The 23,796-nt window shown below is 40.4% G+C and overlaps 1 protein-coding gene across 1 annotated transcript in view; it reads right to left on the bottom strand.

Moving 5' to 3' along the window:
- oafa (OAF homolog a (Drosophila)) overlaps positions 1-23,796 on the bottom strand; it is a 141,778-nt gene that overhangs the window by 5,385 nt on the left and 112,597 nt on the right. Inside the window, exons 2-3 of the mRNA XM_061878255.1 lie at positions 7,840-7,974; positions 4,246-4,426 (exon numbers count right to left, since the gene is read on the bottom strand). Coding sequence (XP_061734239.1) covers positions 4,246-4,426; positions 7,840-7,974 — 316 coding nt within the window. The remainder of the gene's footprint in view (positions 1-4,245; positions 4,427-7,839; positions 7,975-23,796) is intronic.

Raw genomic sequence — 23,796 nt, 5'->3', positions numbered from 1 at the left:
GAAGCTCAGTCGCCAGAATTCTACCGTAAAAAAACAAAAACAGTGGTAGAGTTTTTCGATTTATTTTTTTTCCACTATTTGTATAGCACATTTAAACAACATAAATGTTTCCAAAGTGCTGCACAACATTATTAAAAACAATATTCAAATATTATCCGTAGCTCCACCAATGACTCAATGAAAAATATAAATATAGAAAAACAATATAAAAATAAATATGATTAAAAACTATTTAAGGGTAAAACCATTTGAAACAATAAATATAAATAATTTAAAAAAAACAGTATATTTACAGTATTTTTCTTTAAAAACAGACATAAGTTTTGCCTTTTCCTACGCTTTTTTCAGATATGTTGTAATAGAAACTTAAAACTGTACGAAAAAAAATAACTGAAATTCTGGGGACTGAGCTGCCGATGTTTTGCCACAAAATCTACAGATTTATTTTTTACAATGAAAGTAAGATAATTGTGAAGTACGGTGGTGGCAGCCTTTTTTTATCTGGAGCTGCATGAGTGCAGTTTTCTTTGGTAAAAGATGAATTCCGACAAGTAACACAGTGATCAGAACACGATGCCCGTCCTGGGGAACTGGGCCGCATGTAGTTCCTTTGCAGTCAGGTCAGACCTGCTCCAAGTGGTGTGCTCCCTAATTCCATTCTGCCTGGAATGCAACATCCATGTGGGCATGTGGGAGTACAGTACTGCGGAAAACTCAACAAAAACACGGCACTTTTTTGACCTGAGCACGTTTAAAAAGCAATGTTGCGGTCTATCGTATTTTCCGGACCATTATTATAATGGCCAAATATGTCTGATTAGCACATAAGTCAACAACATCCACAAAACTCACCTTTGTGATTTTGTTGACTTAATGGTTGCAAATGCATCTGCAGGTTATCCATACATCTCTGTGCCATGTCTGTCTTAGCATCGCCGGTCAAATGTGGAGACACTCTGGTACATTCAATGGGGGTCTGGCGGCAGATTTCTTGCCAGTGGTGCAACTTGAATCCCTCCCTGTTAGTGTTGTTACACCCTCCGACAACACACCCACCAGGCATGATGTCTCCAAGGTTCCAAAAAATAGTCAAAAAAACGGAAAATAACAGAGCTGAGACCCGGTGTTTGTAATGTGTTGAAAATGAAAATGGCGGGTGTGTTACCTCGGCGACGTCACATTCTGACGTCATCGCTAAAAGACCGATAAACAGAAAGGCGTTTAATTTGCCAAAATTCACCCATTTAGAGTTCGGAAATCGGTTAAAAAAATACATGGTCTTTTTTCTGCAACAACAAGGTATATATTGACGCTTACATAGGTTTGGTGATAATGTTCCACTGCAGATGAGCGGGTCTATTCAGCTCTTTTTTTCATTCAAAAGGCGCATTAAAGAAGTCATATTATGATTTTTTTTATAAATGTAAAAGACTTCCTTGTGGTCTACATAACATGTAATGGTGGTTCTTTGCTCAAAATGTTGCATGGATGATGTTTTATACATCATATTCAAGCCGCTTCAGTATACGCCGTTTTACCAACATTGTTTCTATATAAGTTGGGAAATTGTGTTAGATGTAAATATAAACAGAATACAATGATTTGCAAATCATTTTCAATCCATATTCAGTTGAATATGCTACAAAGACAACATATTTGATGTTCAAACTTATAAACTTTAGGGTTTTTTTGCAAATAATAATCAACTTAGAATTTCATGGCTGCAACACGTGCCAAAGTAGTTGGGAAAGGGCATGTTCACCACTGTGTTACATCACCTTTTCATCAAAAACACTCAATAAACGTTTGGGAACTGAGGAAACTAATTGTTGAAGCTTTGAAAGTGGAATTCTTTCCCAGGGGTCTCCGCTGTCGTATTTTACGCTTCATAATGCGCCACACATTTTCGATGGGAGACAGGTCTGGACTGCAGGCGGGCCAGGAAAGTACCCGCCCTCTTTTACTATGAAGTCATGCTGTTGTAACATGTGGCTTGGCATTGTCTTGCTGTAATAAGCAGGGGCGTCCATGATAACGTTGCTTGGATGACAACATATGTTGCTCCAAAACCTGTATGTACCTTTCAGCATTAATGGTGCCTTCACAGATGTGTAAGTTACCCATGCCTTGGGCACAAATGCACCCCCATACCATCACACATGCTGGCTTTTCAACTTTGCGCCTGTAACAATCTGGATGGTTATTTTTCTCTTTGTTCTGGAGGACACCACGTCCACAGTTTCCAAATATAATTTGAAATGTGGACTCGTCAGACCACAGAACACTTTTCCACTTTGCATCAGTCCATCTTAGATGATCTCGGGCCCAGCGAAGCCGGCGGCGTTTCTGGGTGTTGCTGATAAATGGGTTTTGCTTTGCATAGTAGATTTTTAACTTGCACTTACAGATGTAGCGACCAACTGTAGTTACTGACAGTGGATTTATGAAGTGTTCCTGAGCCCGTGTGGTGATGTCCTTTACGCACTGATGTCGGTTTTTGATGCAGTATCGCCTGAGGGATCAAAGGTCCGTAATATCATCGCTTACGTGCAGTGATTTCTCCAGATTCTCTGAACCTTTTGATGAATTTACGGACCGTAGATGGTAAAATCCCTAAATTCAACTTAGAATTTCATGGCTGCAACATGTGCCAAAGTAGTTGGGAAAGGGCATGTTCACCACTGTGTTACATCAACTTTTCTTTAACAACACTCAATAAACATTTGAGAACTGAGGAAACTAATTGTTGAAGCTTTGAAAGTGGAATTCTTTCCCATTCTTGTTTTATGTAGAGCTTCAGTGGTTCAACAGTCCGGGGTCTCCGCTGTTGTATTTTACACTTCATAATACGCCACAAATTTTCGATGGGAGACATGTCTGGGCTGCAGGCGGGCCAGGAAAGTACCCGCACTCTTTTTTTTACGAAACCACGCTGTTGTAACACGTGATGAATGTGGCTTGGCATTGTCTTGCTGAAATAAGCAGGGGCGTCCATGATAACGTTGCTTGGATGACAACATATGTTGCTCCAAAACCTGTATGGACCTTTAAGCATTAATGGTGCCTTCACGGATGTGTAAGTTACCCATGCCTTGGGCACTAATACACCCCCATACCATCACAGATGCTGGCTTTTCAACTTCGCGCCTATAACAATCCGGATGGTTATTTTTCTCTTTGTTCCGGAGGACACCACGTCCACAGTTTCCAAATATAATTTGAAATGTGGACTCGTCAGACCACAGAACACTTTTCCACTTTGCATCAGTCCATCTTAGATGAGCTCAGGCCCAGCGAAGCCGGCGGCGTTTCTGGGTGTTGTTGATAAATGGGTTTGGCTTTGCATAGTAGAGTTTTAACTTGCACTTGCAGATGTAGCGACCAACTGTAGTTACTGACAGTGGTTTTATGAAGTGTTCCTGAGCCCATGTGGTGATATCCTTTACACACCGATGTCGGTTTTTGATGCAGTACCGTAATATCGTCGCTTACGTGCAGTGATTTCTCCAGATTCTCTGAACCTTTTGATGATTTTACGGACCGTAGATGGTAAAATCCCTAAATTCCTTGCAATACCTAGTTGAGAAATGTTGTTCTAAAACTGTTTGACAATTTGCTTACAAATTGGTGACCCTCGCCCCATCCTTGTTTGTGAATTACTTAGCATTTCATGGAAGCTGTTTTTATACCCAATCATGGCACCCACCTGTTCCCAATTAGCCTGCACACCTGTGGGATGTTCCAAATAAGTGTTTGATGATCATACCTCAACTTTATCAGTATTTATTGCCACCTTTCCCAACTTCTTTGTCACGTGTTGCTGGCATCAAATTCTAAAGTTAATGATTATTTGCAAAAAAATAATATTTATGAGTTTGAACATCAAATATGTTGTCTTTGTAGCATATTCAACTGAATATGGCTTGAAAATGATTTGTATTCTGTTTATATTTACATCTAACACAATTACCCAACTCAAATGGAAACGGGGTTTGTATTAGGAATGCAAACATACAAAAATAAAACGCAGAAGCTGAGAGTACAGTCCCTGGAAAGATAATGCTAGGAGTCATATCAGCTAAGAGGAGAGAGGTGTCTGGATGCTATGAAGCAGAGATGTTAGCAGCATGGTGATAAAGAGGGTGAGAAAAGGGCGAATGGGGAGTAGATGAGGAGAGAAGAGACTTTGGCTAAAGCCGTCCTGTGACAGTTGCAGAGATAATGGAAGATAAGACCAAGCGTGACCTTTGTCCAGCCAGTGCTTGACGTCAGCCTCCCGGGTGTAGATGGCCTCTCTGGCCTCGCTGCACATGTTGTGGATGTGGCTGCTCAGCTGCCAGGCCCGACTCAGATTGACCGCCGCGCTCATGGTCAGCTGCTCCAGGCCTCGCCGCTCCTCTGCCAGGCGGATGGCGTGGGGGTTTTTCTGCGAGCGAAAAAAAAAATAATAATAAATAAATCAGCACCTGGAATCACGTCTTGGCGTAAACCAGGGGTGTCCAAACTTTTTCCACGGAGGGCCGACACAGAAAAAATTTAAAGGGGAACGTTATCACCAAACCTATGTAAGCGTCAATATATACCTTGATGGTGCAGAAAAAAGACCATCTATTTTTTAACCGATTTCCGAACTCTAAATGGGTGAATTTTGGCGAATTAAGCGCCTTTCTGTTTATCGCTCTGGAGGCGATGACGTCAGAATGTGACGTCGCCGAGGTAACACACCCACCATTTTCATTTTCACATTACAAACACCGGGTCTCAGCTCTGTTATTTTCCGTTTTTTCGACTATTTTTTGGAACCTTGGAGACATCATGCCTCGTGGGTGTGTTGTCGGAGGGTGTAACAACACTAACAGGGAGGGATTCAAGTTGCACCACTGGCAAGAAATCTGCCGCCAGACCCCCATTGAATGTACCAGAGTGTCTCCACATTTGACCGGCGATGCTAAGACAGACATGGCACAGAGATGTATGGATAACCTGCAGATGCATTTGCAACCATTAAATCAACCAAATCACAAAGGTGAGTTTTGTTGATGTTGTTGACTTATGTGCTAATCAGACATATTTGGTCGCAGCGTGACTGCCAGCTAATCGACGCTAACATGCTATTTACCGGCGGTGCTAAAGCAGACATGGCACAGAGATGTATGGATAACCTGCAGATGCATTTGCAACCATTAAGTCAACGAAATCACAAAGGTGAGTTTTGTTGATGTTGTTGACTTATGTGCTAATCAGACATATTTGGTCGCAGCGTGACTGCCAGCTAATCGATGCTAACATGCTACGCTAATCGATGCTAACATGCTATTTACGCTAGCTGTATGTACATTTGAAACTAGATACCCACATTTAATGCGAAACAAACACTTACCAATCGACGGATTTAAGTTGCTCCAGTGTCACAAGATGCGAAAATCCTGATCGTTTGGTCCGCACATTTTACCGGCGATGCTAATAAGGCAGCCATGCTATGGGCCACTTCATTAGGTACACCCATGCTATGGCCGAATAGCGTCAATAGCTATTCGCTCAATAGCTTCAATTTCTTCTTCAATTTCGTTTTCGCTATCTGCCTCCATACTCCGACCATCTGTTTCAATACATGCGTAATCTGTTGAATCGCTTAAGCCGCTGAAATCCGAGTCTGAATCCGAGCTAATGTCGCTATATCTTGCTTTGTTTGTATTGGCAGCCCTGTATGACGTCACAGGGAAATGGATAGTGGTTTCGAAGATAGCGAAAATAAAGAACTTTAAAGCTTTATTTAGGGATATTCCGGGACTGGTAAAATTTTGAAAAAAACTTTGAAAAATACAACAAGCCACTGGGAACTGATTTTTATTGTTTTTAACCCTTTTGAAATGGTGATAATGTTCCCCTTTAAGCATGCTCCATAACAAAATAAATGGATTTTTTTTTAATCCTTAGGGCTCCCGGGGAGCATAGAGGGTCTCAGTCACTAAAATGTTAAAAATAATTTGAATTAATATTATTAGTTTTTATTTATTGCTTAGAGTAAATCTCTATATCAGGGGTTCTCAACCTTTTTTCAGTGATGTACCCCCTGTGAACATTTATTTAATTCAAGTACCCCCTAATCAGAGCAAAGCGTTTTTGGTTGAAAAAAAGAGATAAAGAAGTATGTCATCAGTTTCTGATTTATTAAATTGTATAACAGTGCAAAATATTGCTCATTTTGTTGTGGTCTTTCTTGAACTATTTGGAAAAAAAGATATACAAATAACTAAAAACTTGTTGAAAAATAAACAAGTGATTCAATTATAAATACAGATTTCCACACATAAAAGTAATCAACTTAAAGTGCCCTCTTTGGGGATTGTAATAGAGATCCATCTGGATTAACAAATTTAATTCTAAACATTTCTTCACAAAAAAAAGAAATGTTTAACATCAATATTTATGGAACATGTCCACAAAAAATCTAGCTGTCAACACTGAATATTGAATTGTTGCATTTCTTTTCACAGTTTATGAACTTACATTCATATTTTGTTGAAGTATAATTCAATAAATATATTTATAAAGGATTTTCGAATTGTTGCTATTTTTAAAATATATTTTTTTTAAATCTCACGTACCCCTTGGCATATCTTTAAGTACCCCCATTTGAGAACCACTGCTCTATATCAACTTGAGGTTGATATAAAATAAAACAAATAAGGTTTTATGCCTCTTCTGTCAAAGACAACTTTGTTTTTTACAGTAAAACTGAAATATGCAGTATTTAGATAGATAGATAGATAGATAGATAGATAGATAGATAGATGGATAGATATAGATAGTACTTTATTGATTCCTTCTGGAGAGTTCTTTTTTTTAGCAATTAAAGCCCTCAAAGATCAATAATGCAGGACACCATTGATTTTAATTATTTAATATTTTTGAGTAATCACAGTGAAAAGTTAAATAAAATCCTACTAAATATATATAAAATAAATAAATATATATATATATATAAATATAAATTCACTGTGAGCGCTTTGAGTATCTAACAATAGAAAAGCGCGGTATAAATCTAATCCATTATTATTATTATTATTATATATTTGAGATCTGAAAGGTTTCCCACTCATAAAGTGATGCATTTTTATTATTATTATTTTTTTTACTTTTAACACTTAAATTTCAAGATCAACTTCCGATATATCTGTCGATTTTAAGTTTGAACTATTGTTTTGTTTGTTTTATGCTCTTTTGTAAAAACTTTGATGTTTTTATATGGCAACCACACAACATATGCAATTTTTTTCCCTCATAAAACATTTTAAAGTGATATTTTTTAAGTAATAATTCATTATGACATAGATTTGTCCTTTTTTTTTGTTAAAAAGAAAGAAAATAAAGACAAAAGGGAAAAAAAAAACTGCCCGCATGGCAGCTTTGTGTCAACATTGCCATTTTTTCTCATTAGATTTCACTTCATTCCATTTTTTTAAATGTTTTTTTTTTAATTTTTGCAATACTATCAGTTTTGCCATCCATCCATCCATCTTCCGCTTATCCGAGGTCGAGTCGCGGGGGCAACAGCCTAAGCAGGGAAACCCAGACTTCCCTCTCCCCAGCCACTTCGTCTAGCTCTTCCCGGGGGATCCCGAGGCGTTCCCAGGCCAGCCGGGAGACATAGTCTTCCCAACGTGTCCTGGGTCTTCCCCGTGGCCTCCTACCGGTTGGACGTGCCCTAAACACCTCCCTAGGGAGGCGTTCGGGTGGCATCCTGACCAGATGCCCGAACTTTTTTGCAATTTTTACAGAATGTGTGGCAGGCCGGTAAACAATTTTGGACACCCCTGGCGTAAACGATGCTCGTACCTGTCTGAGGCGCGCCATGGACTCGCTGGGGATGATCTCATTGCGGTTGAGGCGAGAGATGAAGCACAGGGCCTGGTACTGGTTCTGCCCTCTTTCCAGCTCGCCCAGGATCAGCGATTGGAATATTTTCACTTCCTGCCAAGAGAAGCCAGAGATGAGCAAAAGCCGAAGTCGTTGGATTTTCCACAAGACGTTTACATCAACATTGGTTCTACTTTGTGTAGTTGGTGAGCAATGCCAGAACCTCATGGAAAAGAACAAGTATTGTTTTCAGCGTGTTAGAATAATTTTATCTAAGTTATAACACAAAAATTTTGTGTTGAGATGAGTTCCCAGCGAGAAGACCAAAAGCTGTCTTTGAACCTACCAAGAAGAAGGCTTGTAAAACTCCACTGTGTAGGGGGGGAAGCAACATGAAGGGGTTTCTGTTTCTTTCATGTATTGTAATCAACAGAAAGATACTGTTTTAACCCATCCATCCATCCATTTTCTACCGCTTATTCCCTTTTGGGGTCGCGGGGGGCGCTGGCGCCTATCTCAGCTACAATCGGGCGGAAGGCGGGGTACACCCTGGACAAGTCGCCACCTCATCGCAGGGCCAACACAGATAGACAGACAACATTCACACTAACCCAAGAACTACAAAAGGGAGAGAAGGCAGAATCTGCCCAAGTTCCAGACGACCTCTTTTTCAACTCTTTTACGAACCTCTTCTTTGAACTGTTTTACCACCATTTCTGTGAACTGTTTAGGACCCCGTCCCTTTGGAAGCAGCTGTTGACATGTGGTCAGGGAAAATCCAAACAAAGGAGGAGGCCTACAATTTTTCCCCAGAGCGTGTTGGAGACTGTACAAGACGACAGACCAGATGTTTCCCCTCAAATTGAGCCGAATTTAATTATGTCTCTGTTTTGATTCTTTGCTTCTTGTAATGTTTAATAGATGCAATCAGTGTTTGATCCTGACACAGCGGCTGTTGGTCGCCTGGTTGCTTTGTTTACGCAAAAACAACATACCGTATTTTACGGACCATAGGGCGCACCGGATTATAAGGCGCACTGGTGATGAGCGGGTTTAGTCAAGTTTATTTTCAAACAAAAGGCGCATTAAAGGAAAGGAGTCATCGATCCATCCATTTTCTACCGCTTATTCCCTTTCGGGGTCGCGGGGGGCGCTGGCGCCTATCTCAGCTACAATCGGGCGGAAGGCGGGGTACACCCTGGACAAGTCGCCATAATTTTTCTAAATAGAAAAGACTTCTTTGTGGTCTATAAAACATTTAATGGTGGTTCTTTGGTCAAAATGTTGCATGGATGTTTTCAAATCGCTTTCTGACAGTCGGTTCAGGACGTGGCGTTTTGTGGGCGGTCTTATTCACGTAGCTCACCTTCGACAGCGTCTTCTCCCCGTCATCTTTGTTTCAACGGTGTAGCGTGCAAGGACGGGAGTGGAAGGAGTGTGAAAGGATGGAGCTAACTGTTTTAATGACATTTAGACTTTACTTCAATCAATAGCGGAGCAGCATTTCCTCATCCGTGGCTCACTAGTGCAACAACAACGCCGGAAATGTATCCCGTGAAAAACCATATTACCAGAACCCTCTAATAACTAATATTCCTTGGGCGAATAATGTAAACTCACTATACCGGTATGTTTTATTGCTTTCGTGGTGAGTTTTTAGTAAAAATTAAAAAAATGTGGTACTGTTTTTCCATTTACAGCAGGGGCCGGGAACCTTTTTGGCTGAGAGAGCCAAAAAGCCAAATATTTTAAAATGTATTTCCGTAAGAGCCATATAATATTTTCTTTAACACTGAACACAACTAAACGCGTGCATTTTTAAGTAAAACCAACATTTCTAGAGTATTATAGGTCTCTTATTCTTTGTAATACCATTGTTATTCTGAAGCTAACTGTGGAGGGGGCGTGGCCCGCGGGCCTGCAGCGAACTGGGGCGTGCCAGGACCGGCCTCGAAATCAGCGAGAGCTGCGTGGATGACCCACCTGAGCCTTGTTATCTAATCACCTGTCGCTCTGTTATAAGCAGCAGCCAGGAGGAGAGACGGGGTTGGGGCTGGAGCCAGAGCGAGAACGAAAGAGAAAAAGACAATTGCTGGAAAGCAACTGAGAGGCTTATTGAAAAATAAAACAATAGTGTAACCCTGAAAAGGGCTCTCATGTCGGTGCTTGGTGGTCTGAAGAACCCCCAGGAGGACAAGCCTCACACTAACCAATAATAAATAAATAACTTCTTAACGCAACTTCTTGAACAGGTGCGGTAGTAAATGGATGGATGGACTAAAAATGCATGAGAAGGTTTTATGTTTTGAACATTATTTTTAACACTTATTACAAGTGGAATTATTCATTACTTATCATGTTAAGCAATGTCAGCTAAGATTTACCTGAGAGCCAGATGCAGTCATCAAAAGAGCCACATCTGGCTCTAGAGCCATAGGTTCCCTACCCCTGCTTTACAGGCTCCAGCACCCTCCGCGACCCCGAACAGGACAAGCGGTCAAAAATGGATGGATGGATGGATGGATGGATGGATGAGTGATACACCGTAAAATTGCCGTAGATTTCAGAGTAAAAAAAACTTGGCAGCTGGGTTAGCGTTACGGTAAAATCCCGGCGACTGAGCTGCCAGTTTTTTTTACTGTGAAATCTAAGGATATTTTCTTACAGTGTCCGTAAAAAAAAAAAAATGAAATGAATGAGGCGAATCCTTAAATACCGTATTTTCCGGACCATAGGGCGCACCGGATTATAAGGAGCACTGTCAATGAAGGGTCTATTTTCTATCTTTTTTCATATATAAGGCGCACCGGATTATAGGACGCATTAAAGGAGAATGTGTCCCGTGAAAAAACGTCCGACCAGAACTCTTTAATAACTAAAGTTCCTTGGGTGAATAATGTAAACTCACTACACCGGTGTGTTTTAGCGCTTTCATGGAGAGTTTACTGACAGATATAAGTAAGAACTTTACACTACTTTATATTAGAAATGGCAACAGCGGAGGGTGAATGTCTCATAACAAGAAGATAGAGGAACAGAAGAAGCTTATCGCAATTTTTAGGGACTTATGCAGATCCTAAATACAGATCAGCAGGTACCAAAAGGTAAGAACAGTTTCTTTTGCATAATATTGCAAAAACAAAACGCCAGATAATATGTCTTACCTTATACACACACCAGAATAACACAAGTATGTTGAAGCACAGTAAAATCCATCAAGCGGTGCGCCTTCGTAACTTATCAAAGTCGTACTAAAACATTTTGATAAGATTTTTGAGCGCCATGTGTAATATTTTATATTGTCAATGGAACATATAACATTTTGGTGTTGATAATCCATCCATCCATCCATTTTCTACCGCTTATTCCCTTTCGGGGTCGCGGGGGGCGCTGGCGCCTATCTCAGCTACAATCGGGCGGAAGGCAGGGTACACCCTGGACAAGTCGCCACCTCATCGCAGGGCCCACACAGATAGACAGACAACATTCACACTCACATTCACACACTAGGGCCAATTTGGTGTTGCCAATCAACCTATCCCCAGGTGCATGTCTTTGGAAGTGGGAGGAAGCCGGAGTACCCGGAGGGAACCCACGCATTCACGGGGAGAACATGCAAACTCCACACAGAAAGATCCCGAGCCTGGATTTGAACCCAGGACTGCAGGAACTTCGTATTGTGAGGCAGACGCTCTAACCCCTCTGCCACCGTGAAGCCCTTGGTGTTGATAACTTGAGTCAAATTGCAGTCTACACGTATCTCTTATGTGTGTCTGCCATCTACCGGTCACACTTATCATTTCACCATATGCCGAACAAAATAGCTTCGAGGTCGGTAAGTACAACCAAAATCATTCCGTACAATAGGCGCACCGGGTTATAAGGCGCACTGTCGAATTTTGAAAAAAAACCGAAAGGATTTTAAGTGTGCCAGATATTCCGATAATATACGGTAATCAATTTACATAAAAATATTTATCTGCTAATCTGAATTACAATGAGTTTTAAACATATTGTTTTACTTTTAGTCTGTAGGAAGTTTGTCTCTTGTCACTGTTTAAGTACCAATGAAAATGTTTAAAATTAAAAAAATAAATAGAAACATATTGTTTTACTTTTAGTCTGTAGGAAGTTTGTCTCTTGTCACTGTTTAAGTACCAATGAAAATGTTAAAAATTAAAAAAATAAATAGTGCAGTTGTGTTGACGTCTGTGAACCAGGATGTAGTCCACGAATATATCGTTCATGCTGGCTGGCAAGTTGTAGGTGGGTGGCAAATGTACTAAGAATAATAATTTACTTTTACTTATTGTTTTTCAACAAAGTACTTTACCTTTTTTTTTTGACATTTTGCCATAGTTAGCATGATGTCCATAGAACTAAAACGAAAAATAAGAAAGAATTGTACGGGCCCAGTAAGTAGCTAGCCTGAATAATTCTGGTGTAAATTTGAAAACAAAAAACAAAAAACAAATTTGAACCTTTTTTTAAAAACAAATTGGTGCAAAATTATGCTTTAACTTTATTAATTTCAACACTCATGGAGCAAAATTATGTTTAAAATTTTGGCACAAAAAAAATAATAATTATAAGTTAAATACTAAAATACATCAGTGCATTCAAGAAAAAACGGTTGAATATAATTCTAATTTGCTCCCTTAATTCTCTGGAATTTTCTGTTTTCACTTTTACATATTTTACATAATTTACTCAGTGGCCTAGTGGTAAGAGTGTCCGCCCTGATGTTGGTAGGTTGTGAGTTCAAAACCCGGCCGAGTTATACCAAAGACTATAAAAATGCTGAGTGCTTGGCACTCAGCATCAAGGGTTGGAATTGGGGGTTAAATCACTAAAAATGATTTCCGGGCGTGGCCAACACTGCTGCTCACTGCTCCCCTCATCTCCCAGGGGGTGATCAAGGGTCATGGGTCAAATGCAGAGAATAATGTCGCCACACCTAGTGTGTCTGTGACAATCATTGGTACTTTAACTTTAGAATTTGAGCTCCAGTTTTTTTCCAGACTAAAATCTTATTTTTATAGTTTAATTTTTTCTCTTTTAAGACCTTTCTTTTCAAATGTTTCAATCTTTTTTTTTCTAGATTCCAGACTTTAGGCCTGAATATGGCGTGAGGTGTGTGTCATCAACTGAGAAGGACATAGAATCCCGACAGACAGTTCAGCAAAAAGATAGGGGGCCTTTCCCCTATCATGTTGCCTTCAGGGAACATAGGAACTAAAATAGTTCAACTCTATACTTTATGTAGGTTGCACAAGAGGTCCCCAACCACCGCCCCCAACTAAGGCAGAAACCATTTTCCTGAAAAAATGATATATTGCTGGAAAGCCCAGTTTATCAATCAATCAATGTTTACTTATATAGCCCTAAATCACTAGTGTCTCAAAGGGCTGCACAAACCACCACGACATCCTCGGTAGGCCCACATAAGGGCAAGGAAAACTCACACCCAGTGGGACATTGGTGACAATAATGACCCAGTGGGACGTCGGTGACAATGATGACTATGAGAACCTTAGAGAGGAGGAAAGCAATGGATGTCGAGCGGGTCTAACATGATACTGTGAAAGTTCAATCCACAATGGATACAACACAGTCGCGAGAGTCCAGTCCAAAGCGGATCCAACACAGCAGCGAGAGTCCCGTTCACAGCGGAGCCAGCAGGAAACCATCCCAAGCGTAGGCGGACCAGCAGCGCAGAGATGTCCCCAGCCGATACACAGGCAAGCAGTACATGGCCACCGGATCGGACTGGACCCCCTCCACACGGGAGAGTGGGACATAGAAGAAAAAGAAAAGAAACGGCAGATCAACTGGTCTAAAAAGGGAGTCTATTTAAAGGCTAGAGTATACAAATGAGTTTTAAGGTGAGACTTAAATGCTTCTACTGAGGTGGCATCGCGAACTGTTACCGGGAGGGTATTCCAGAGTACTGGAGCCCGAACGGAAAATGCTCTATAGCCCGCAGACTTTTTTTGGGCTTTGGGAATCACTAATAAGCCGGAATCCTTTGAACGCAGATTTCTTGCCGGGACATATGGTACAATACAATCGGCAAGATAAGATGGAGCTAGACCGTGTAGTATTTTATACGTAAGTAGTAAAACCTTAAAGTCACATCTTAAGTGCACAGGAAGCCAGTGCAGGTGAGCCAGTATAGGTATATATGTATGTATATATGTATATAAAGGTATATACAGTACAGGTATATATGTATGTATATATGTATATAAAGGTATATACAGTACAGGCGTAATGTGATCAAACTTTCTTGTTCTTGTCAAAAGTCTAGCAGCCGCATTTTGTACCAACTGTAATCTTTTAATGCTAGACATGGGGAGACCCGAAAATAATACGTTACAGTAGTCGAGGCGAGACGTAACAAACGCATGGATAATGATCTCAGCGTCTTTAGTGGACAGAATGGAGCGAATTTTAGCGATGTTACGGAGATGAAAGAAGGCCGTTTTAGTAACGCTTTTAATGTGTGCCTCAAAGGAGAGAGTTGGGTCGAAGATAATACCCAGATTCTTTACCGTGTCGCCTTGTTTAATTGTTTGGTTGTCAAATGTTAGAGTTGTATTATTAAATAGAGTTCGGTGTCTAGCAGGACCGATAATCAGCATTTCCGTTTTTTTGGCGTTGAGTTGCAAAAAGTTAGCGGACATCCATTGTTTAATTTCATTAAGACACGCCTCCAGCTGACTACAATCCGGCATGTTGGTCAGCTTTAGGGGCATGTAGAGTTGGGTGTCATCAGCATAACAGTGAAAGCTAACACCGTATTTGCGTATGATGTCACCTAGCGGCAGCATGTAGATGCTGAAGAGTGCAGGGCCAAGGACCGAACCCTGGGGAACTCCACACGTTACCTTAACGTAGTCCGAGGTCACATTGTTATGGGAGACACACTACATCCTATCAGTAAGATAAGAGTTAAACCAAGACAGGGCTAAGTCTGACATACCAATTCGTGTTTTGATACGTTCTAATAAAATATTATGATCGACGGTATCGAAAGCAGCGCTAAGATCGAGGAGCAGCAACATAGATGACGCATCAGAATCCATCGTTAGCAATAGATCATTAGTCATTTTTGCGAGGGCTGTCTCCGTCGAGTGATTTGCCCTGAAACCGGATTGAAAGGTTTCACATAGATTGTTAGACGCTAAGTGTTCATTTAACTGCTCCGCAACAATTTTTTCAAGGATTTTTGAAATAAAGGGAAGGTGAGACACCGGTCGGTAATTTACCATGAGGTCAGGATCGAGGTTAGGTCTTTTAAGAAGAGGATGAATAACCGCTTTTTTGAATGCTAGGGGAACAGTGCCCGAGGAGAGTGATAAGTTTATAATATTTAGCACTGATGGACCTAATAATACAAAGAGTTCCTTGATCAGTTTCCCAGGAAGAGGGTCAAGTAAACATGTTGTCTGTTTTATTCCCTTAACACGTTGTAACAATTCCTCTAATGTTATTTCCTCAAAACGAGAGAAACTATTTTGGAGGGCAGTATCCGCCGTATATGCAATCGTGTCAGTGTTAATAGAACCCCGTTGTAGCTGGGACGCATTGTCTTTAATCTCCTTTCTAATGACTTCAATTTTCTTACTAAAGAATTGCATAAAGTCATCAGCTGAGTGGGTTAAGCTACTGGAAGGAGTCCCTTGTTGGGTTAGCGATGCTACCGTACTAAACAAAAATTTAGGATCGTTTTTATTACGGTGGATGAGATTTGAGTAATATTTAGCTTTAGCTAAGGTAAGCATGCGTTTATAAGTTATTAAACCATCACTCCATGCTTGATGGTGCACCTCAAGTTTAGTCGTGCGCCATTTGCGTTCCAGCTTTCTGCATAATAATTTCTGAGCTCTAGTTTCTTCTGTAAACCACGGGGTGCGCTTTTTTGGAGCCTTTTTTAACTTTAGCGGTGCTATGTTATCAATGGTTTCGCGCAGGGCGTCGTTAAAGTTGTTAGTGAGGTTATCAATAGAGCCCACATACTTTGGGAATGGTGCCATTACCGAGGGCAGTAGGTCCGCAAGAGTTGTCGTTGTGGCTGTATTAATGTTGCGGCTGCTATAGCAGTTATTATTATTATTAGTTTGACGAACATGCGTCTGAACCTCGAATTTTATAAGGTAATGATCGGACAATACTTTAGTATACGGGAGTATCGTAACTTTGGAAACGGTGATGCCCCTGACAAGCACTAGGTCTATCGTATTACCGTTGCGATGCGTGGGTTCATTTATTATTTGTGTGAGACCACAGCTATCAATTACAGTCTGGAGCGCTACGCACGGTGGGTCCGATGGGGTATTCATATGGATATTAAAGTCCCCCATTATGATTATATTATCGGCGTGTGTCACTAGATCAGCAACGAACTCTGAGAATTCATTAATAAAGTCCGAATAGGGCCCTGGGGGGCGGTAGATAACAGCCAGGTGTAGAGGCAGCGGTGTGACAGACCTCATAGTAAGCACCTCAAACGATTTATATTTATTATTTATGTTAGGACTAAGGTTAAAGTTTTCGTTGTATATTAGTGCGACCCCCCCACCCCTTTTGAGCGGACGGGCAATATGCGCATGTGTAAAGTTAGGAGGACATGCCTCATTTAGCGCAAAAAAGTCGTTTGGTTTAAGCCAGGTTTCGCTGAGACCGATGACGTTAAGATTGTTGTCTCTGATAATATCATTAACTAACAACGTTTTGGGAGACAATGATCTTATGTTTAAAAAACCTACATTATAGGTAGTGGGCTGTTTTAGGGAGTTTTTGATCAAATTATCCGTAGTAGCAATATTAATAATGTTGTGTTTATTATGCCCAGTGCATTTAGTATAGTTACGACCATATCCAGGAATTGATACGACGGGAATGTTCCGATTGTTTGATTGTTGCTTTGATAAACTGCACGCATCATGGTTAGCCACCTCAGTAACGGGGATTTTCCGATTGTTTGTTTGTTGCTTTGATAAACTGCACGCATCATGGTTTATGCCTGTTTATGTCGTGTTTCATCGTGATTTGTTGTGCATTCACTTTTCCACTTTTATTAGCCGTCCTTAAATGCACCAGAGTTGTGTACAATGAGACCAAAGTAAAAGCAATGTCACCAAATTCCCTATTTTAAGCGACTTTGGGTTCGTTTTGTAATGCGTGGAGCAGGATACGGAGGAAAGTGGAGTATATCTGATAAAAATAGAATACAAATGAGGGATGAGATATGCTCAGCATACAGATGTATTTTTACGTTCAAAAGACTCCGGCTTATTAGTGATTCCTAAAGCCCAAATAAAGTCTGCGGGCTATAGAGCGTTTTCCGTTCGGGCTCCAGTACTCTGGAATGCCCTCCCGGTAACAGTTCGAGATGCTACCTCAGTAGAAGCATTTAAGTCTCACCTTAAAACTCATTTGTATACTCTAGCCTTTAAATAGACCTCCTTTTTAGACCAGTTGATCTGCCGCTTCTTTTCTTTCTCCTATATCCCCCCCCCTCCCTTGTGGAGGGGGTCCGGTCCGATGACCATGGATGAAGTACTGGCTGTCCAGAGTCGGGACCCAGGATGGACCGCTCGCCTGTATCGGTTGGGGACATCTCTACGCTGCTGATCCGCCTCCGCTTGAGATGGTCTCCTGCGGACGGGACTCTCGCTGCTGTCTTGGATCCGCTTTGAACTGAACTCTCGCAGCTGTGTTGGAGCCACTATGGATTGAACTTTCACAGTATCATGTTAGACCCGCTCGACATCCATTGCTTTCGGTCCCCTAGAGGGGGGGGGGGGGGGGGGGGGGGTTGCCCACATCTGAGGTCCTCTCCAAGGTTTCTCATAGTCAGCATTGTCACTGGCGTCCCACTGGATGTGAATTCTCCCTGCCCACTGGGTGTGAGTTTTCCTTTTCCTTTTGTGGGTTCTTCCGAGGATGTTGTAGTCGTAATGATTTGTGCAGTCCTTTGAGACATTTGTGATTTGGGGCTATATAAATAAACATTGATTGATTGATTGATACTATGTTAGCCCAATGGACTTCAAAGAGGCTAAGAACAAAATGAATGAGATAAAAAAACAGGAGCCTGTAGGTCACATATTATTGTGACGTTTGGCTGGCATTGTGGTGAGGGTTTGTTCTCTCGAGGATGCAGTCGGATCGGACACAGCGTAAAGGTAAGAAAGGATGATTTATTCATACTATAAAAACAGACTAGGAACAAAAACACTTGCACACGGCACTAAAGACAAAACAAACAGAACTAGCATGGGAGCTAAAAAGAACTGAAAGCGCTAGCATGTGAGCTACGGACACAAACGAAGGAATAGCGTGGGAGCTAACGAATACAAAAAGTATTTTTACCACAAATGGAATCAGCGACGTCACCTGTTGCATCGATCAGCAAACTAGACTCCCAGACTGAATGAACAGGCTTAAATAAAGGAGATAATCACAGAGCAGGTGAGCATAAAAAAACAAGTTGCAGGTGACACTAATGCTTGGCTATGGCAACGGAAACAAACAGGAAGTGCCACCAGGAACTAAGGAAGACAAATACTAAATAGGATGTCATACACAAACGGAACAAAACCAGAATATGACATGATCCCTGATTAAAGTTATTCTGTATTAATTAAAATAAAAAAGTACTAATGAAAGTCCCAGACACACTAGGTGTGGTGAGATTATTCTCTGCATTTGACCCATCACCCTTGATCATCCCCTGGGAGGTGAGGGGAGCAGTGAGCAGCAGCCACGGCCTCGCCCGGGAAGCATTTTTGCTGATTCAACCCCCAATTCCAACCCTTTATTCTGAGTGCCAAGCAGGGAGGTAATGGCTCCCATTTTTATAGTTAGTGCTTTTAATTTCATGTTGGGCCTGTCTAGGTTTTATAGCAGGGGTCACCAACCTTTTGAAACCAAGAGCTACTTCTTGGGTACTGATTAATGCCAAGGGCTACCAGTTTGATACACACTTAAATAAATTGCCAGAAATAGCCAATTTGCTCAAATTACCTTTAATAAATAAATCTATATATATATTAAAAAAATGGGTATTTCTGTCCGTCATTCCGCCGTACATTTTTTTCTTTTGACGGAAGTTTTTTTGTAGAGAATAAATGATGAAAAAAACACTTAATTGAATGGTTTAAAAGAGGAAAAAACGAAAAAAATTTTTTTTATCTTTATAGTTTATCTTCAATTTCGACTCTTTAAAATTCAAAATTCAACCGAAAAAAATGAAGATAAAAACTAGCTAATTGGAATCTTTAAAAAAAAAATAAAAACAACAATTTATGGAACATCATTAGTCATTTTTCCTGATTACGATACATTTTTAGAATTTTGATGACATGTTTTAAATAGGTTAAAATCCACTTTGAAATAAGATTTACATTTGATTCTACAGATTTTCTAGATTTGCCAGAATAACTTTTTGGAATTTTAATCATAATAAGTTTGAAGAAATATTTCACAAATATTCTTTGTCGAAAAAACAAAAGCTAGAATGAAGAATTAAATTAAAATGTATTTATTATTCTTTACAATAATAAAAAAAAGAAATACTTGAACATTGATTTAAATTGTCAGGAAAGAAGAGGAAGGAATTTAAAAGGTAAAAAGGTATATGTGTTTAAAAATCTTAAAATCCTTTTTAAGGTTGTATTTTTTCTCTAAAATTGCCTTTATGAAAGTTATAAGAAGCATAATAAAAAAATAAATGAATTTATTTGAACAAGTGAAGACCAAGTCTTTAAAATATTTTCTTGGATTTTCAAATTCTATTTCAGTTTTGTCTTTCTTAGAATTATCGGACAAAGTGAGAGCAGCTTGCTAGTAAATAAATAAAATGTAAAAAATAGAGGCAGTTCACTGGTAAGTGCTGCTATTTGAGCTATTTTTAGAACAGGCCAGCGGGCGACTCATCTGGTTTTATACACAATACACAATAAATGTCCTTTTTGACAAGTTGTCTCCCAGGATGCCACAGCCCTCAGTTGATGAAACAAAAGTCTAAATCTACATTTAAAAAAAACATCTGGAAAAGAGAGATCTGAACCTAATTAGAACGTTGGAAGGATCGGCAAGATATGATCTGATTTAAAAAAAAAATCTAAATGAAAATAAATAATGGCCAGAGTGAATCATAATTTATATTAACTGGTGTGCAGGTTTTTGTTACAATAAACTGATGACAAAACCAAAAAAATGTGTACAAAACTAATTTAGCTCCATAACCATTCAAGCTGTCCACTGAACCATAAGATGGTTTTGGTGAGAAAATTGTGGTAATAAGTCGGCTCTTACCGTAGACATGAGCGGAGCTTGCGTCCTCTCTTACCTCCTCCCACCGGAGACACTGGTGGTCACCACACCCATGGCCACACCCCGCCGACTTTCAGGTACCATATAACCTCACTAATACACTAGTAACACAGTAAGCAGATAAGGAATTTTCCAGAAATATCCTAGTAAATGTGTCTAATAACATTTTTTTTCTATAGTCCTTCACTCTCACTATCCTCATCCACGAATATTTCATCCTCGCTCAAATTAATGGGGAAATCGTCGCTTTCTCGGTCCGAATCGCTCTTGCTGCTGGTGGCCATGATTGTAAACAATGTTCAGATGTGAGGAGCTCCACAACCCGTGACGTCATGCGCACATCGTCTGCTACTTCCGGTACAGATTTTTTTATTTTTTGTCATGAAAAAGGGAGGTTTTTTGGGGGATTTTAAGGGATTTTCCAGAATCATCCTAGTAAATGTGTCTAATAACATCTGAATCGCTCCCACTGCCCTTGTCTTTTATTTTTATTTTTTTCTAGTTCTTCACTCTCACTTTCCTCATTCACAAATCTTTCATCCTCGCTCAAATTAATGGGGAAATCGTCACTTTCTCGGTCCGAATCACTCTTGCAGCTGGTGGCCATGATTGTAAACAATGTTCAGATGTGAGGAGCTCCACAACCCGTGACGTCACGCGCACATTGTCTGCTACTTCCGGTACAGATTTATTTTTTGTCATGAAAAAGGCAGTTTTTTTGGGATTTTAAGGGATTTTCCAGAATCATCCTAGTAAATGTGTCTAATAACATCTGAATCGCTCCCACTGCCCTTGTCTTTTATTTTTATTTTTTATTTTTTTCTAGTTCTTCACTCTCACTTTCCTCATCCAAGAATCTTTCATCCTCGCTCAAATTAATGGGGAAATCGTCGCTTTCTCGGTCCGAATCGCCCTCGCTGCTGGTGGCCATGATTGTAAACAATGTTCAGATGTGGGGAGCTCCACAACCCGTGACGTCACGCGCACATCGTCTGCTACTTCCGGTACAGATTTATTTATTTATATTTTGTCATGAAAAAGGGAGTTTTTTTTGGGGAATTTAAGGGATTTTCCAGAATCATCCTAGTAAATGTGTCTAATAACATCTGAATCGCTCCCACTGCCCTTGTCGTTTATTTTTTTTTTCTAGTTCTTCACTCTCACTTTCCTCATCCACGAATCTTTCATCCTCGCTCAAATTAATGGGGAAATCGTCGCTTTCTCGGTCCGAATCGCTCTAGCTGCTGGTGGCCATGATTGTAAACAATGTTCGGATGTGAGGAGCTCCACACAACCCGTGACGTCACGCGCACATCGTCTGCTACTTCCGGTACAGATTTATTTATTTATTTTTTGTCATGTAAAAAGGGAGTTTTTTTGGGGGATTTTAAGGGATTTTCCAGAATCATCCTAGTAAATGTGTCTAATAACATCTGAATCGCTCCCACTGCCCTTGTCTTTTATTTTTATTTTTTACTAGTTCTTCACTCTCACTTTCGTCATCCATGACTCTTTCATCCTCGCTCAAATTAATGGGGAAATCGTGGCTTTCTCTGTCCGAATCGCTCTCGCTGCTGGTGGCCATGATTGTAAACAATGTTCAGATGTGAGGAGCTCCACAACCCGTGACGTCACGCGCACATTGTCTGCTACTTCCGGTACAGATTTATTTATTTATTTATTTTTTGTCATGAAAAAGGGAGTTTTTTGGGGGGATTTTAAGGGATTTTCCAGAATCATCCTAGTAAATGTGTCTAATAACATCTGAATCGCTCCCACTGCCCTTGTCTTTTATTTTTATTTTTTTCTAGTTCTTCACTCTCACTTTCCTCATCCACGAATCTTTCATCCTCGCTCAAATTAATGGGGAAATCGTCGCTTTCTCGGTTCGAATCGCTCTCGCTGCTGGTGGCCATGATTGTAAACAATGTTCAGATGTGAGGAGCTCCACAACCCGTGACGTCACGCGCACATCGTCTGCTACTTCCGGTACAGATTTATTTATTTATTTTTTGTCATGAAAAAGGGAGTTTTTTGGGGGATTTTCCAGAATCATCCTAGTAAATGTGTCTAATAACATCTGAATCGCTCCCACTGCCCTTGTCTTTTATTTTTATTTTTTTCTAGTTCTTCACTCTCACTTTCCTCATCCCCGAATCTTTCAACCTCGCTCAAATTAAAGGGGAAATCGTCGCTTTCTCGATCCGAATCACTCTCGCTGCTGGTGGCCATGATTGTAAACAATGTTCAGATGTGAGGAGCTCCACAACCCGTGACGTCACGCGCACATCGTCTGCTACTTCCGGTACAGATTTATTTTTTGTCATGAAAAAGGCAGTTTTTTGGGGGATTTTAAGGGATTTTCCAGAATCATCCTAGTCAATGTGTCTAATAACATCTGAATCGCTCCCACTGCCCTTGTCTTTTATTTTTATTTTTTTCTAGTTCTTCACTCTCACTTTCCTCATCCACGAATCTTTCATCCTCCCTCAAATTAATGGGGAAATCGTCGCTTTCTCGGTCCGAATCGCTCTGGCTGCTGGTGGCCATGATTGTAAACAATGTTCAGATGTGAGGAGCTCCACAACCCGTGACGTCACGCGCACATCGTCTGCTACTTCCGGTACAGATTTATTTATTTATATTTTGTCATGAAAAAGGGAGTTTTTTGGGGGGAATTTAAGGGATTTTCCAGAATCATCCTAGTAAATGTGTCTAATAACATCTGAATCGCTCCCACTGCCCTTGTCTTTTATTTTTATTTTTTTCTAGTTCTTCACTCTCACTTTCCTCATCCACGAATCTTTCATCCTCGCTAAAATTAATGGGGAAATCGTCGCTTTCTCGGTCCGAATCGCTCTAGCTGCTGGTGGCCATGATTGTAAACAATGTTCAGATGTGAGGAGCTCCACAACCCGTGACGTCACGCGCACATCGTCTGCTACTTGCGGTACAGATTTATTTATTTATTTATTTTTTGTCATGAAAAAGGGAGTTTTTTGGGGGATTTTAAGGGATTTTCCAGAATCATCCTTGTAAATGTGTCTAATAACATCTGAATCGCTCCCACTGCCCTTGTCTTTTATTTTTATTTTTTTCTAGTTCTTCACTCTCACTTTCTTCATCCACAAATCTTTCATCCTCGCTCAAATTAATGGGGAAATCGTCGCTTTCTCGGTCCGAATCGCCCTCGCTGCTGGTGGCCATGACTGTAAACAATGTTTAGATGTGAGGAGCTCCACAACCCGTGACGTCACGCGCACATCGTCTGCTACTTCCGGTACAGATTTATTTATTTATATTTTGTCATGAAAAAGGGAGTTTTTTGGGGGTAATTTAAGGGATTTTCCAGAATCATCCTAGTAAATGTGTCTAATAACAGTTAAATCGCTCCCACTGCCCTTGTCTTTTATTTTTATTTTTTTCCTAGTTCTTCACTCTCACTTTCCTCATCCACAAATCTTTCATCCTCGCTCATATTAATGGGGAAATCGTCGCTTTCTCGGTCCGAATCGCTCTCGCTGCTGGTGGCCATGATTGTAAACAATGTTCAGATGTGAGGAGCTCCACAACCCGTGACGTCACGCGCAC

This window comes from Nerophis ophidion, linkage group LG18 (genome assembly GCF_033978795.1).
Source record: "Nerophis ophidion isolate RoL-2023_Sa linkage group LG18, RoL_Noph_v1.0, whole genome shotgun sequence".
NCBI lineage: Eukaryota > Metazoa > Chordata > Actinopteri > Syngnathiformes > Syngnathidae > Nerophis > Nerophis ophidion.
Note: the sequence above shows the minus strand (reverse complement) of the source record. Positions and strands in the feature narration are given on the sequence as shown.